Source organism: Barbatula barbatula (genome assembly GCF_947034865.1).
Source record: "Barbatula barbatula genome assembly, chromosome: 24".
NCBI lineage: Eukaryota > Metazoa > Chordata > Actinopteri > Cypriniformes > Nemacheilidae > Barbatula > Barbatula barbatula.
In genome coordinates, this window is record NC_136787.1 from 2,249,394 (window position 1) to 2,265,089 (window position 15,696).

A 15,696-nucleotide genomic window follows, 5' to 3' on the forward strand; every position below is an offset into this window, starting at 1 on the left:
GTAAACGGTCATGTATTATTACATGTGTAAATCCCCTCGCATACAAACAAATTAAGTTTGGTGTACTTAAGAAAGATTGTCCACAATACTACTAATATTGGTTAATAATATTTTGGAATTTGCTAAATACTTCATTCATAAATACAGATTTCTGAAAACCACCCCGTCCTTTCCACATTTTGCTAATGAACTTAAAGCTCTTGCTGCTTCATGCACCCTTTTAAATGTAAAAGCTTCTACAGTAGCCAATAGCTTCAATGAGCTAAGTGTAGCGTACTTTAGCTCCTTTACCCCTTGCAAGATCTTACTTTTACATAAATGTTTCTTTCTTTCTTTCTTTTATTTATTTGTTTTGTTTTCTTTCTTGATTGTATATTTGATTTGAGGATTTGTCACTGTTACTTATTGTATTTTGCAAATATGTCTTCCTTTTGAAAATTGTAAGTTAATATTGTTTGTTCAATACCTAAAATTGAATTCAATAAAAAAGAAGGCATCTCACTAGGTTCAAGACAGCCGATAGTTATGAAAAGAAAATATGACGTCATGATGGCGCGCGCCGCGAAATCTTTTATAACAGATTGTAGTTGATTGGCCCGCATGCGCGTACCAAACAGGTACAGGTGTGATGGACGCGTGGCTTCTCATCTGCTGCATTGCAGTGTTTATGTTGGCATCAGGTAGATATTTCACCCCGTACTCAGTTATTGTTGTCGTAAATGCTGTATTAACTTATTGTAAGGATCAAAAAAGATGTCACGTACCAAACGATCTGTTTAAGCAGAGCAGAATGTGATCTCGTACCTACAAATGCTTGCGCTTGGTACATTCGGTATATAAAATACCGTCTGTATGCGGTGTATTTAAAATGTAAAGGGAGCAATCGTAGTGCCTAAAGTGTGGTTGAAGATAGTATCGCGTTTCTATGCACTGAGGTGTGATCCCTTTCAGCGTTTTTAAGATAAAAATGAACGAAAAAACGCCAACACTCACAATCCATTACAATCTTGTGCAGGGCGCAATTAAACTTACTATTCGAGCAGAAACATCGACAAAAATCGTAACAAAACCGTTTATATTCCTTTTTATGTTTTTGCAGTTCCACTTTTCCTCTTATTTACCCTAAAGGCACGCTTTGACAACAAATCTGATTTTGGGGCTGTGTGTGTTAAAGGGATAGTTCATCATTTACTTGCCCTCAGGTTGTTTCAAACCTTTATAAACAACTTTGTTCTGTTAAACACAAATATATTTTCTGAGAATTTTAGCAATTTTCAGTTCTGTGACATTCACTTCCAAAGTAGAACAAAAGTATTTATTTTGTGATATATGTGAAAGTGATATATTTTGAAGAATTTAAAAACCCAAATGGTTTGACTACAATTTCTTCCTACTATGGCAGTCAACGATGTCACAGAATTGAAAAGTGCTAACATTCTTTCAAATATATTTCTCTGTTTTCATCAGAACAAAGTAATTTATACAGGTGTGAAATGACACGAGGGTGAGCAAATGATGAAAAAGTTACTTGTGTAAAAGTTACAGCTAAAATGCTGTGGAATTTGCGTGTGCATGTGATTTCAGGTGTGTGCGGAGACTGCAGCAGAAATCAGTGGCAGTGTAATGATGGAGTGTGTATACCACACAGATGGCACTGTGATGGTGTTAGTGACTGCCAAGATGGCTCTGATGAGATGGATTGCTGTATGTACCAGATATCACTTGCTCTTATTGTTTAAAGAGTACATAACTACAGATTTTTAAGGTCCTAGTTTATGTACAAGGGTGTAAAAACACTATTTTGTAATAATAGGCAATTATTCTTACCTTACTTGACCGACTCTCAAATGATTCTTTCTGCGATTCATCCGTCTAAACCTACTCTGATTTTATTGCTCAGATGGTTTTGATTGGTCTACTGCGAATGAAGCTCACAAGCTACGGTGTTTAGAGTGAAGTTTCCGCGGGCAGTCCTAGCAAAACGTAGGCGGGGACTAAATGTAGTGACGTAAAGCCACGGCGGGGTTGAGTAACGGACTAGGGACAACTTGTTTGTGTGATTCAGGTTCGACTCCCAAGTCTTTTTTCCAAGCCTATAACTTGATTCATTCTCCTTCGGGTTTACAACTTTGCAGACTGCTTACTTTCAAACACGGCAACATTACCCACTGCATGAAATGTAATTATGATCTGATGTTATGTACTCTTTAAGCTGTATCTCTTCACCATCATCTCCTCTGTTAAGTTTGCTTGCTGTTTCACTGTCTTAAACAATTAAATGCAAGAATAGCACACCACAATTGAAATGTATCCCACTAGCCTGTCCACCAGGAGATTTTGAGTGTGCAGATGGTTCCGGGTGTGTGAAGGAGTCTCTGGCTTGTGACGGGAGGGCCCAGTGTTCTGATGGCTCAGATCAGCTGGATTGTGACTGGAGGTCAGGCTGCCTTTCCAGTGACTGGAAGTGTAGGAACAATATCTGCATCCCACAAGACTTTCTCTGCAATGAAGTCAATGATTGTGGTGATAATTCGGATGAAGAAGCTTGTGGTAAGCTGTAAGCGGTATTTTCTCCAAAAAAGTTCTTTCTTAGCCTTGTGTCGTTCATAGTCTGTATACTTTGTTATTCACTGAAAAGACACCTTCCGTTTTTGTCAGTTTTACCAAATATGTGGAGGATTGTATAGAAGACTTTGTTTACATGATCATGATCTAATATCTGTCATCTGTATACTCCAGGAATCATATTACTTGTTTTTGTTTTAAACGTTTCACTATAGGTTCCTGCGGGAAGATGAACATCCGCTGTCCTGATGGGAGATGTTTAACCCAGAGAGATATGTGTGACGGAGTTGCTCAGTGTTCGGATAGGAAAGATGAGCCTCATACATGTGGTACAAGATCCTGATTAATATACAGAGCCATATCGCAAACCTTAAATAACATATTCATTGCTGTAAATTTAATGTTTATACTGATGATTTACATCCTTTTATAGTGCTAGTTAATGCTTGTTGGCAACAATAAGCTGCTAGGGTTGTCACGGTACCATATACTGTAGTACACTTTAGTATTTACTATGGTAAGACTCAAAAACGCTAGTCTATTTACTGTAGTAAATAGTAATGTACACTAGATCATTTTTACGTGGGAACTAATTCAAATGTGGGAGAAATTTTATTGATACAGCAATCTTTATATGTAAGACATTAGGCTTACTTTAAATGCAGAACTAATACTAATAATAGGTGGTGTCAATTTTCTACGGCGTTAGTGAATCATTTAACCAACTCCTTCAAATTGCGAATTTGAATCAATATCTCGGCCGAGTCATTCAAAACACACATTCATTTAGGAGATAAACAGTTATTTGAACACTTACATCTGCCTTTTTTGCTATTAATGCGCATGTGCAACATTAAATACAGTACTACGATACTAAAGTTTCAAAAATAGAGGCACAGCTGGTATTTTGACTAGGCATTTATGATGCTACTTTAGCACCGGTACACTGTGCAACCCTGTAAGCCGCTGGTCTAAAAACGAAAAGCGAGACCTATTCTGAGGATCGATTGTTTGGTGAATGTGTGAACAGATTGCTACTGTCGTTTTTGTCATATAATGCACAACACAGCACACTGATGTCATGTCCAAGATAAATATGTTGCAGTTTTTTTTTAAAGGCTATTTTTGATATCACCATTTATAATTTAAAAATGCCACAGTTTAAATATTTTTTACATGCCTATTGGGCCTTAGTCCTCCTATTTTTTATCTTTCCTAGGTAAAAGTTGTAGAAATGCAAATGGTGGCTGTAGTCATACTTGTGTGGATCAAACTTGGGGAGCGTTGTGCACTTGTCCTAGTGGAATGACCCTCTCCGCAAATGGACTTGATTGCAAAGGTAATTTCAAGTTTTCTGTTTGTCTTCAGTGAAATGAATTAATGTTTTGTATTTACATTTATAGCAGAGTGACTTGCAAATGAGAGCATTTAAAATTTTGCCCAACTGGCAAGCAATGGGCCTTATTTCCCGACCATGTTGAAATTGTGTGTAAAGCATTTATAAGTGGTATGTCCTCTTATGCTGAACTGATGACACTTCATTTTGATGCACTATATGTATCGTTATATATACCGGTTTTTTAAACTGTTCAACGTTTGGCTAAAACTCATTGCTCGCCACTGTCACTTTTTACTAGCAGCCCAGAATTTAATATGGCTGGTGACTGCTTTTTTTATATGTAGTAATATTGTTCAAAATGAAATGCTGCCATGAATATTCTAGAGCACCAAATCGTCTCTGCCAGGAAAACACTGTGCCTCCAAAGCGCTGGCTAAAAACACTGGACGCGTAATCGAGTACCTCAGAGATGACAATTTTTTTTGTAGGCCAACCCGGAAGCTAGTGCAGCGCTGGTTCCCACGACTGAAACCTACGAGTTTTTCCCCATGGACTTTTGAAAGATCTGGGATTTAACAAATGTTCATGATGTTTACAAGTTTTCTCTATCAAGTATCAGTACTTGTTATTTTTGAAGCCTAAATGCAATCGGCAGACGTAAAAAGCTAGCAAGGTTATAAACACACTACACTACAGTCACTCGATCAATGTTGCAACAAAAATATACCAGTTCTGAGGTACTCTATTAAAGTAGTTTCTTCCAATGTCATGTTAATCTTGTAGTACTGCATATTTCAGAAGTTTAATTTTATCACATTTATAAAAGACCGATGAAGCTGTACGATTATTTCCAAAAAGGAAATGTGGGGTCTCTAGCTCCCAGTTCATGAACTGTATCTTAAATCGTTTGTACCGGTCTTAACAAATCCTGCATCATATCCACCATTTATATAACATTCATCACTGAAATTCTGCGGACAAACACATTGCACCGCTGAATTTCTGTAACCTGAACAAAGCACTTTGATGGGCATGCTCTCAGTGTAGGGAAAGCTACTTGGAAGATAAAGTGAGCTAAGCTAACAGTTAACACTTAGCCGCATGGCAAATGTAGCTTACTAAATGTAAACGATCTCAGTGATCAATAAAACTTTCAATCAAACAGATAAATTTATAATTATTTAGAAATCTTTAAGTACAAATTTAAGTGATTTCCAGATTAATTTTATTAATGTTAATAGATTATCTTTTATATTAAATACTCACTGTACATGTAATCAATTAATTTAACAAATAAGAATGTTTTCCTGTCCACGTCAACATCAACAAAAGCTATCTTTAATGCTGCTCAAATGTGACAACTGTTTACAAAACAATTGTATAATGTCATCAGATATCATTTTAAGTGCATAAAGTACATTAAAAAAAGTGAGTCTTATGACATCATAAAATTAATACAATGTTTTCATAAGAGGACTGCATGATTTTAAAATCTTTCATTGTTATGGGAATATGTATTTTATTTAAATGTGTGTGTGTGTGTACACACACACCACACACACCACACACACCACACACACCACACACACACGTAAAGAAAATGATTGAAGAACATGACTGAACCACTCATTGACTTAATATGTAAATATTGCCGCTGGAGGGCGCACATTCAAAACAACTGCAAAGCTTGAAGCTGTGAAGGAGCATTGAATTATGTGAACTGTAGTCTTCAACTCGACCACTAATGGTAATCAATCAGACGTGAATGAGATCATGTTTATGGATGTCATAAAGCGCAACATTTAAAAAACGTTATGTCATAAAATATAATAAAATAATGTCATAACTCATATTTATTAGAAATAATAGTAAAACATTCATTTTATCATTTTAAGTCAGATGGTCTGAACGCAAACGAAGCTTCTTATTAAATAAATGAATACATGACACATGAGGTTAAATTAAGAAAATGACATTCGAACTGTTGATCGATTATAATGATCGTACATTTTCTGTCAGTAAAGGAATCGAAACCTGTTGCTCACCTGTCTAGTAATACACATGCAAGACATCAAACTGAATTGATCATAGTTTTAACTCTTAGTTTATCTTCTTGACTTGTCCCAAGTCCCTTGTTGCAGGCTTTCCATCTAGTTTTTTTGTTAACTCAATTATGATGCATTTAAAAGGCGATTCCCAGACATGGTATGTGTCTGTGGTAAACGATTTTCTCATGATTTACAAATAGTGGGAAACATTTGCGATAAATAAAGTACTCGATTGAACAAAATGAAGACCAGGAATACGTCGGTACACAAGGTGGCGTCGTGCAACTTTATGCTTCTGACATTCACAGAATAATTCCTCTTGCTTACTCTTGTCAATTTGTGCTCGGCAAGACGGTTTTGTGCTTGAGCAATCTCATTGGTTGGCCAGTTTAAGGCTGATTGCCAAATTGTCTTATCTAACTAATTTCCACTACATCAATTTGAAAATTGCAAATATCATTACTTATTTTGTGTACCATATCACATTAAGAAAAGGGAAATGTAAATATATAATTTTATGAAAATCTGGGGGAAATATTTATAGTATGCTTGCCTTGTACAGGATCGACTTTACACAACAGTCTATGTAATCACTTATTTGCGTTAAGCCATTACTACTAAATTAAAAAGTTGTAAACAAATACGCAATGTTAAATTTTGTGTACTTTTCCAGATCTTGATGAATGTTCCCAGTCATTTGGACCCTGTATGCACTTATGTAGAAACACACCAGGTTCTTTTCGTTGCTTGTGTCAGAATGGTTTTAAATCTCTTGGGAATGGATCTTGTGAAGCTCAAGGTAGCCATTTATTGCTTGTAAAATCTGAAATGAAAATAAATGCCATAAATTACCATTAACGTATGACATTTTTTCATTAGGGATCCCGGTGAAGATTTTGACCTTCAGGAAACTGTTTATTGGGCTAGTGAATGTTAAGACTAGGGTGTTTGAGCCACTTCTTTCAATTGAGAGCGACCCAATAGCCCTGACCTATGATATTCAAAAGAACCTTATTTATTGGGCTGATAACCATGGAAACATTCACAAGGCTTACAACCACAAGAGCATGGTTCTATATTCAGGTTAGTTATTGTGGGAGACTTTGTAAGACACTGTAAAATATATTAAGCAATACCAAAACCCCCTTTTCCTCCATTTATTAGGGCAATCTGGTGTGAGCAGTCTGGCTTGTGATTGGCTTACTGGGCAGCTCTATTGGACGAGTGTAACACAAAAAGCCATTTTCACAGGTTCCGCTGATGGTAGTTCTACGGGTGTAGTCATATCCAAAGACACAGACCCAGGTGACGTTGTCCTCAGTCCAGTTGAGAGGTAAAGTATACACTGCTTTATAAGTCAATAGTAGGGCCTTCATTTTTGGGTGAGCTTTTGAGTCTTATATTTGACTTTTTTTTTTTTATTTGCAGTTTTATATTTTGGATTAATAAAGGAATGAGTGAACAGATTACCATTGAGAGGACGGCAATGGATGGTTCGAATCGGACAACACTAATTTTTGTTACTGCACAGATAGCAAAAGGTCTTGCGTTGGATGTGGCAGCTCGACGGTTGTATTGGATCAGTGAATTCAAAATGGTGGGTTGTATGTTGATTTACTGGTTGTTTATACGTTCACAGTAGTTGCAATAAGAGTCATCATTGGCTTGAACACTTTTGATGTTCAGACTGTCAGTCAAAATCCGATTTATGCGTATCTGATTGGAATCTAATATAAATGATTGATTTTTACTACTCTGTGGGGTCTTGTTTTGTGCAAACGCAACATTTATAAACAAGGCTGTTAACGTGCGAATGCCTCTTTCCACACAAAGCTTGTGACCTATTAGAAACAAACTTGACCGGAGAATATGCGCAAACTCTGACCCATGGCTACGCACATTCTGGAGACAAGGGGTAGTGGCGACACCGATGGTTAGTTGGTGATCTCCAATGGACAAGATTGATTATGTATTAATACCTTGCATACATTTAATTTTACACTATCATACGTTAGATCCACGTCATCATGAAGATTAAATCCAGTTGTGTTTGCTCTTGCACAGAGTGGAAAATCCAACTCAAATCATGTATCAAAATTAGTTCTCGAATAAATTAATAATTTATTCAGCGCTGTCTCACCATCACACTGTTCACTACTGGACCATGTGTACGCATTATTACTGGTAGGAGTGAAGCCTAAAAATCCATGCAGAATAATTTTAAACTTTCTCTTTTATACACACACTTGATTAACTCCATTAATAAGAGTGAAATATTTAAACCTTTTCCTGTGGGATCTTGCACGTTTAAATGACAGAGGAGTGTGAAGTGCATTATAATTAATCTTAAACTAAATTATGGAAATGATATGCAGGTGATGCAGAGTTGAACTAGGCGTTGTATATTCAGTATTTGGTTATTGGTTATATCAGGGAGGAGAAGGGGTGGAGATACACGTACGCACAGTCTTTCCCTGAGTTGGATTTAAAAAAGGAATTTTGCAACGTTTCTGGCGTACAAAATCTTCCTTTTGTACGTGCGCACACTTTAAGGGTGAAATCTACGCAAAGTTCTATTAACGAGATCAGTTTTGTATATCCCATTGCACGCTCTCGTTTTCTGCAACATCTCATTTGGTTTCTATGGCAATGACATAGCGTTAACTGGAATTGTTAAACATGCGTCGTCGTGCAGACAGATCAGTGTATGACATCGCAGTCCCGCAAGAACTACTCGACAGCACACTGCTCTTGTGTCACTAATAAATGTATTATCCTATATAAATGTATAGGAGAATGCAATGTAATTCTCTTTGGATAACAGCGTCTGCTAAATGTAAATAAGTACTATAATTTTGCTTTGATTATTAAAAAGATTGCTTTACTATGTTTAATTCCCTCGGTTTCAGTCAATTGAGAGTATCAGGACGGATGGTTCTGGGAGCTACACGTTTCGGAACTTTTTTCAAGGAAGTCCTGCTCAGAGCCTGGCAGTGTTCAATGGCTGGTTCTACTGGGCAGATGAAAAGAGACTCTGGCAAGCTCCTCAAAATCTACCCTCTGCTAAATATGAGTTCCTCCTAAAAGCGTCACTCCCTGTCCTGACTGTCTACCATGAACTTCAGCAGCCTAAAGGTGAATAAAGCTGCTTAAGTGGTGTTTTTTTTTCCCTGTACATGGCTTATTTACGTTAGTCTGGGTCTAGGCTTGAGGTGTCTTGATCGGAAACAACTTGTAGCACTGGTAAATCTTAAAGCACTGGTAAATCTTAAAACTCGTTTGTTTGGTCTCTTTTTTTTTTTTGTAGAGCATGTTATTCTAAAACGACTTGGAGCATCTTAAACCAGGACTAGGCCTTAGTTAAACTAGTGTATTCCTGTCCGGGAAACTGCCCCTTAATGTTTAATTTCTGAAAAATTCTGTAGTTACACGATGTGGTCTTGACCAAACTAAGTGCTGTGGTATGCATTTTTTTCACATAGGTTTTTCACCATGTAAAAACTCTGGCTGCAAGCTGTGTTTGCCATCCAAGGAAAGTCCTGTTGGATTCACCTGTTTGTGTCCTGAGGGAATGTTGCCTGTGGCTTATGGGACTTGTGAAAGTTCGTTATTTCCCCTTATTTTGACATCTTTGTACAAGCAAAGGAAGCCTTTTGACTACTCGTTTTCTCCAATTTTTAGATTTTAAGGTTGCCTATGCAACTGCCACAGTCATTTACAGTCTGGAGTTTACGGGGAACACCACCGTCAAAACTGAACTCTTTGCTTCAGATGAGGACATTCAGGCATTCGACATGCACTGGAAACGTGGATTTGTGGTTTGGTGTAACGGGACAGGTCATGTGAAGACTAACGGGCTTTATCAGGACATGTCGGAGTACATTCTTACATTAAAACCTGGTATGTCGTAAGCATTTGACTTATAATCCAAAGCATACTCTACAAGCTCTATGAATGTGAATATCACCCCTCCTTGCTAGGTTGTCTATTGCTTTGTGCTGCAACATGTCCGGGCATAACTGATAACACCATTACGTATACAGTACGCATTCGATCAATGCAGGCATTAGGATAAATTGTAGCAGTTGTAGGATATTTCTTGGGTATGTTGTCTTCTGGACTTCCAAATTGTCATGACTGGTACACAAATTCAGATCTAACGCAAGTAAATTATGAATTACTTCAGGGATCGGTTCTGGGACCCGTGCTGTTCTCCATATACATGCTGCCCCTCGGAAACGGTATTAAAATTATTTCGAAATCACATCTCAAATGTCACAAAAACAGCCTTTTTCCACCTAAGAAATGTTGCCAAGTTACGAAATATTCTGTGTTGCTGACGCGGAGAAGCTTATTCATGCATTTATGACCTCAAGACTTGACTACTTTAATGCGCTACTTAGTGTTTGTCCTGCATCATCAATAAACAAACTACAGTTAGTTCAGAATGCAGCTGCCAGAGTTCTAACCAGGTCCAGAAAATACCATCACATAACCCCAATTGTATCAATCCTTCACTGGCTTCCCATTAAGTATATATTGACGTTAAAGTTCTTTTAATCACTTATAAAGCCTTAAAGGGTTTAGCCCCTACCTACCTAACAGAGCTTCTATCACACTACAACCCATCATCTAAGATCTCAAAACGCAGGACTTTTGATAATACTTGGAATAACTAAATCCACCAAAGAGGGTCGAGCTCTCTCATACGTAGCACCTAAACAATGATCCTCGAATAATATCAGGAAGGCTATTCCAGACACACTTGCCCAATTTAAATCTAGATTAAAGACTCATCTTTTCAGCCAAGCATTCACTTAATGCAGAATATGCTACATAAACCACCAGGAGATGCTGACATTAGATATTATTTACTATGTCTTTTTTATAACAAGTTAAACTATTCATGTTCGGTGTTTTACCCTTTTTAAGTTTTTCGTTTTCCCCTGTAAAGCTGCTTTGGAACAATGCAAATTGTGAAAAGCACTATATAAATAAAATTGAATTGTACAAGTACTGTTCCACTTTATGAAATCACATCTTTGTTGTGGTGCATTAGTTATAAATGAGCTATAATAGGGCTTCTTGATTATGACAATTATATTGTAAATTATAAATGATCTCCGTAATGACATAATTAACAAATGATTAGTTTTGCCAATACTGATTTCATGATTAACACGATTACGCATTGACAAACAACTTTCATTCAATTATTAAAAAACGATTCCAATTAATTGCCCAGCCCTAATGAATTTGGGTATATCTAATGGCCACGCTTGTTCAATTTAATCGGTCTCATGAGGTTATTAAACTTAGAAACAAATGTATTTAACTTAATTTAATACTAAAGCGATGCCTTTGTACTTTTAAACAACTCGTTTGGCCGTCTACATTTTTTCTGTTATACAAACTTGTATAATACAATAAACATTTAATATATTTCATTTGAAAAATTGCAAGTACACCATGATCGAAGGGTCCTTTTTGGGTAGGCTACATTTTTGCCTGATCTAGGGATCGGGCGAATGCACTAAATATAATATAATATAACATTGGGAATTAAGAGCGCAAAATTAATCTGTTTTATGGTTCACTCCACCCTTTACATATTTTATTTTACCATTTAAGTGTCTAAAATGTATTCAGACTGTTTCAATATATACATTTCTGTATTTCGATATGTGATACATTGTGTCAGAGCTATGGCAATTTTTACAGTGAATGTTCAAGCTTATTGTTCAAGCAGTCAACATGTGACCTGCTAGATTTACTAACAACCGCCAGCGCAACCCTTTTGCCGTTAAAATGCTACAGTCAAACACAGTAAAAAAATTTACAGAAACGTTGTAGACATTTATTTTTGCATCTGACATTATTACATATATGTATTTGTGCAAGTTTTCCTTCCAGATGTATAATTTTTAGGAAGAAATATTATAGTGCAATCATCATTGTGAGTACAGAATCGTGAGCAAAGTTGAACCCTTGCGATAAAGATGTGATGAACCGATTCTTACCAAACATTTTAGTTGTACTTGTTCCTATTATATTCTGACATTCCCTGTTTCACTTGCAGCTTGCATTGTCCGTGTGGATCAGAAGACTGGGAATCTGTACTGGCTGGCCTGTGATGAACTTTCCATCGGTGTTTCTACCATTGGCCCCCTTCATGAGAGTATTTCCAGACAGTTATATCAAGCCAGATCTGCAATCCTTGACCTTTTTGTGGATTGGCAGAAAGGAAAGCTCTATTGGCTTGAGGGAGGTCAGATCATGAGAATTAAACTGGGTTTGATGGGTGGAAGTCCAGAGGCCGTCTTCAGCTTGGAGGAAAATGGTTTCAGCAGAATTGCGTTTGACCGAAAAGCAAACAGCTTTCTTTGGAATGCCGGCTCTTGTGCGTTGTAACCTTTTGTCTACAATCACTATCAGTGTACTCCTGAAAATGTATTTAGTTTTGCTAACTGTGGTGTTTTTTTAAATCTCTAGTCTTGCAGGTCTTAAGTCTTCTAAAGACTAGGAAATACTCTGGAGGTAAAGAGTGGGTTATTCCTGGCTCAATTGTGGCTGCTTATGAACCCTATGTAGTGGCCTTGTTCAGAAACGTCCTATCAGTATGGAATCGCAAAGATCGAACTCGTATCTCAGGGGTTGCTGTCGAAAATGATATCGTTGGCTTATCTGTTGCTCTCAGGGAGGTCGCACAAGGTTTGTAATGGAGTTAATCTGAGGTCTACCTATCATTGTGACCACTTTTGTATAACCTTGTTCTGTTTAACTTCGTTTTTCCAGATGACATGGCTGAAGATGTGCGTCCTACCGAGGTGACTTGCAAAAGCCCCCTGTTCTTATGTCCAAGTTCAACGTTGTGTATCAGTCAGTCTCAGCAATGTGATGGCAAGCGTGATTGTCCTAATGGATCTGATGAGGCTTTCTGTGTGGACATGTGTGCGAAGCCAGGTAATGTGGTGCGGCAGGAGGTAGGGTGAGTTCATTGCTGAACTCGATTTATCAAATTGAGAATAAGTTTGTGTTTACAGAACACATGTATATTCATTTTGAATTTATAAACGCAAACATGTACACAAAGAAATACATGGCCCTTTATATAGCAAGGATTTACATCTCAAGGGCTGTGTGACGCCATGTGCGAATTTGATATGCAAGGTCCACTGGAGGAAAGAACTTAGTATTTTTTATGATTTGACTCTAAAAGAAAATGCAGTTGTATAACAAATGCAACCTTCACCCGCATCTGATTGACTACATGTATTTACATGCTTTTCTTTAAGTGAATGTGTTTATAATAATATTTTTATTCTGGCTGCGATTTTAATAGGGATGAATTGTTTAATGGCCCTATCAAAAGAGGAACAAGGATCTGTGCTTCAAAAATGTTGTTATTTTTACCTTTAGGTGAATTCCTCTGTGAGGACAGGAGGAAGTGTGTCAAGAGAAATTTGGTGTGTGACGGTCACTCTCACTGTCTTGATGGTTCGGATGAGGTTGGTTGTCCTACTGCAGCTCTTACAACCTCAGCAACTACATCATCATCATTCAAGTGTCGTGTGGGATCTAAACCATGCAAAGACGGCCGTGAGTGTGTCCTGTACAGTCATGTGTGTGATGGAGAGGTTGACTGTAAGGATGGGTCTGATGAAGATGACTGTGAACATCAGTGTAAACAAGGTAAAACCGAAAACATTTGTAACTTTGCCACTCGGTACGTGTAAGTTTGACATTGCACCAAATGTTTCCTCATAGATCAGTTCCATTGTGCTCATGGGAGGATGTGTATTGACAAAAAGCAGGTGTGTGATGGCACACCTCAATGTCAGGATCGCTCTGATGAAACTGACTGCTTCATTCGTTCGCATGACTGCAAACACCGCTGTGATAATAAAACACGCTGCATCCCTGAGAGCTTCCTCTGTGATGGAGAGAAGGACTGTATGGATGCCACTGATGAAGCAAACTGCAGTGAGTGAGCTTTAAGCGGATGGAGGTTTATGTGTATTGTTGTTTATGCCCATTGAAAATCATCTTTTTTTTGCAGCACTAAGGTAACCTTAGTTGCGAAATTACTTTAAACCAGTTTCATTAAAATAAGTAACCCCTTCCATCGTCCTTATTGTCACAGATGAAACTAAAAGTGGAAATCTAAATTTGGTGGAGAACAAAGTTGTGTCGACTTTTGTTGCCTCTCGCCGTCCAGTCTGTAGGAGTCCTTCTATAATGTGTCCAGGAACATTATTGTGCATCACTAAGACTCGCCTGTGTGACGGGAAGCTAGATTGTCCTGATGGTTCTGATGAAGTTTCATGCATATATACTTGTGCAAAAATTGGTAAATCTTTACTGTAATCTATCTTGGATTCTGTATTTTTCTCCCAAATTTGCAAATCGCTGACATCTTTGAACCCTTGCTAGGTGATTTCCTTTGTAAAGATAAGAGGAAATGTGTGGAGAGGAGTTTGGTGTGTGACGGCCGTTCTCACTGTCTTGACGGTTCTGATGAGGTTGGTTGTCCCATCAAGGGCAGTAGAACACCAGCCGCATCATCATTAAAGTGTCGTGTGGGATCTAAACCCTGTAAAGATGGCAGAGAATGTGTCCTGTACAGAAATGTGTGCGATGGACAGATGGACTGTAAGGATGGATCAGATGAACAAAACTGTGAACGTCAGTGCCGACCAGGTTGGCATATCTGTTTTTCCAATTCACTTTTTGTCCATCGTCTTCATAGTAATCACATTATCTTAATTCGTTCAATTACGACAGGTCAGTTTCGGTGTACGTCTGATGGGAGATGTATTGAGAAGAATCAAGTTTGTGATGGAACTTTTCAGTGTCTGGATAAATCAGATGAGACTGGATGCCAGAAAACCTCTGGGATATGCAGCATGCGCTGCGACTGGAACACGCACTGTATTCCTGAAGATTTCATTTGTAATGGGATCATGGACTGTCAAGATGGTGCTGATGAAGTCAACTGTGGTGAGCAGCACCTAATGTTTGGATGAAGTTGTAACATACCAAAGATAAAGGAAAACATTAAATTGCGTGAGATGACCCCTTTTTTCAAGTAAATGTAGATCATCTGAAACTAGATGACGCATTCAAGAGCTCCAGGCACGTAGACACCATCTTGAAACTGTCTACTGATTTCAGGTCACAGTTGACTAGAATGCCCAACACTGTACCGTGCAGCCATGGCTATGAAAACCACGGGGATTTAAATTCCCTAAAAATGGGATAACATTTGCTGTTATCATATGTAGATGTAGCAGATATAATGTTTGTTCACACAACAATGTTTTCATAATCATACACAGTAGTTTTGTGTGTTAACGGACCGGCTCACACCGTTCCAATATGGTGGACGACCGAAGTATAGCGGCATATAGTAACGGATGCTAATGCGTCATAGTTGTTTATATCTGATTTGAAAGCTTACTAAATGAGCTTCATCTCTGAGGTACTAGATAGAATGTATTTTTGTGGTCTAACCCGGAAGTAAGCACCACGCTGGTTCCCTCAACCGAAATCCAAATGCTTTTTTCGCACAGAGCTTTGTTTTGTGATCTCAAAGTCTGTGATAGGTTTACACGTTTTGTCTTTGTTCATCAAGAATCTTTAACATTTACTCAATAATACAAAAAAATTGTATAAGGTTATAAAGAAAACTACAAATTTAAAAGTAAAAAATATTGTTCATAGTATGGACAGCAATTATTGTAG

At 37.7% G+C, this 15,696-nt stretch overlaps 1 protein-coding gene across 1 annotated transcript; it reads left to right on the forward strand.

Annotated features, from left to right (window-relative positions):
• Positions 1–556: 556 nt before the first annotated feature.
• Positions 557–15,019, forward strand: LOC306889455 (vitellogenin receptor Yl-like). The gene is made up of 20 exons (XM_079448421.1): positions 557–680; positions 1,585–1,704; positions 2,320–2,550; positions 2,781–2,894; positions 3,785–3,904; positions 6,626–6,751; positions 6,832–7,035; positions 7,117–7,285; positions 7,381–7,549; positions 8,862–9,087; positions 9,435–9,554; positions 9,634–9,852; positions 12,032–12,352; positions 12,445–12,663; positions 12,748–12,915; positions 13,372–13,644; positions 13,720–13,935; positions 14,096–14,302; positions 14,386–14,652; positions 14,737–15,019. The coding sequence occupies exons 1-20, from the start codon at positions 629–631 to the stop codon at positions 14,976–14,978; spliced, it is 3,783 nt and encodes a 1,260-aa protein (XP_079304547.1). The 5' UTR covers positions 557–628; the 3' UTR covers positions 14,979–15,019.
• The last annotated feature ends 677 nt before the right edge of the window (positions 15,020–15,696 follow it).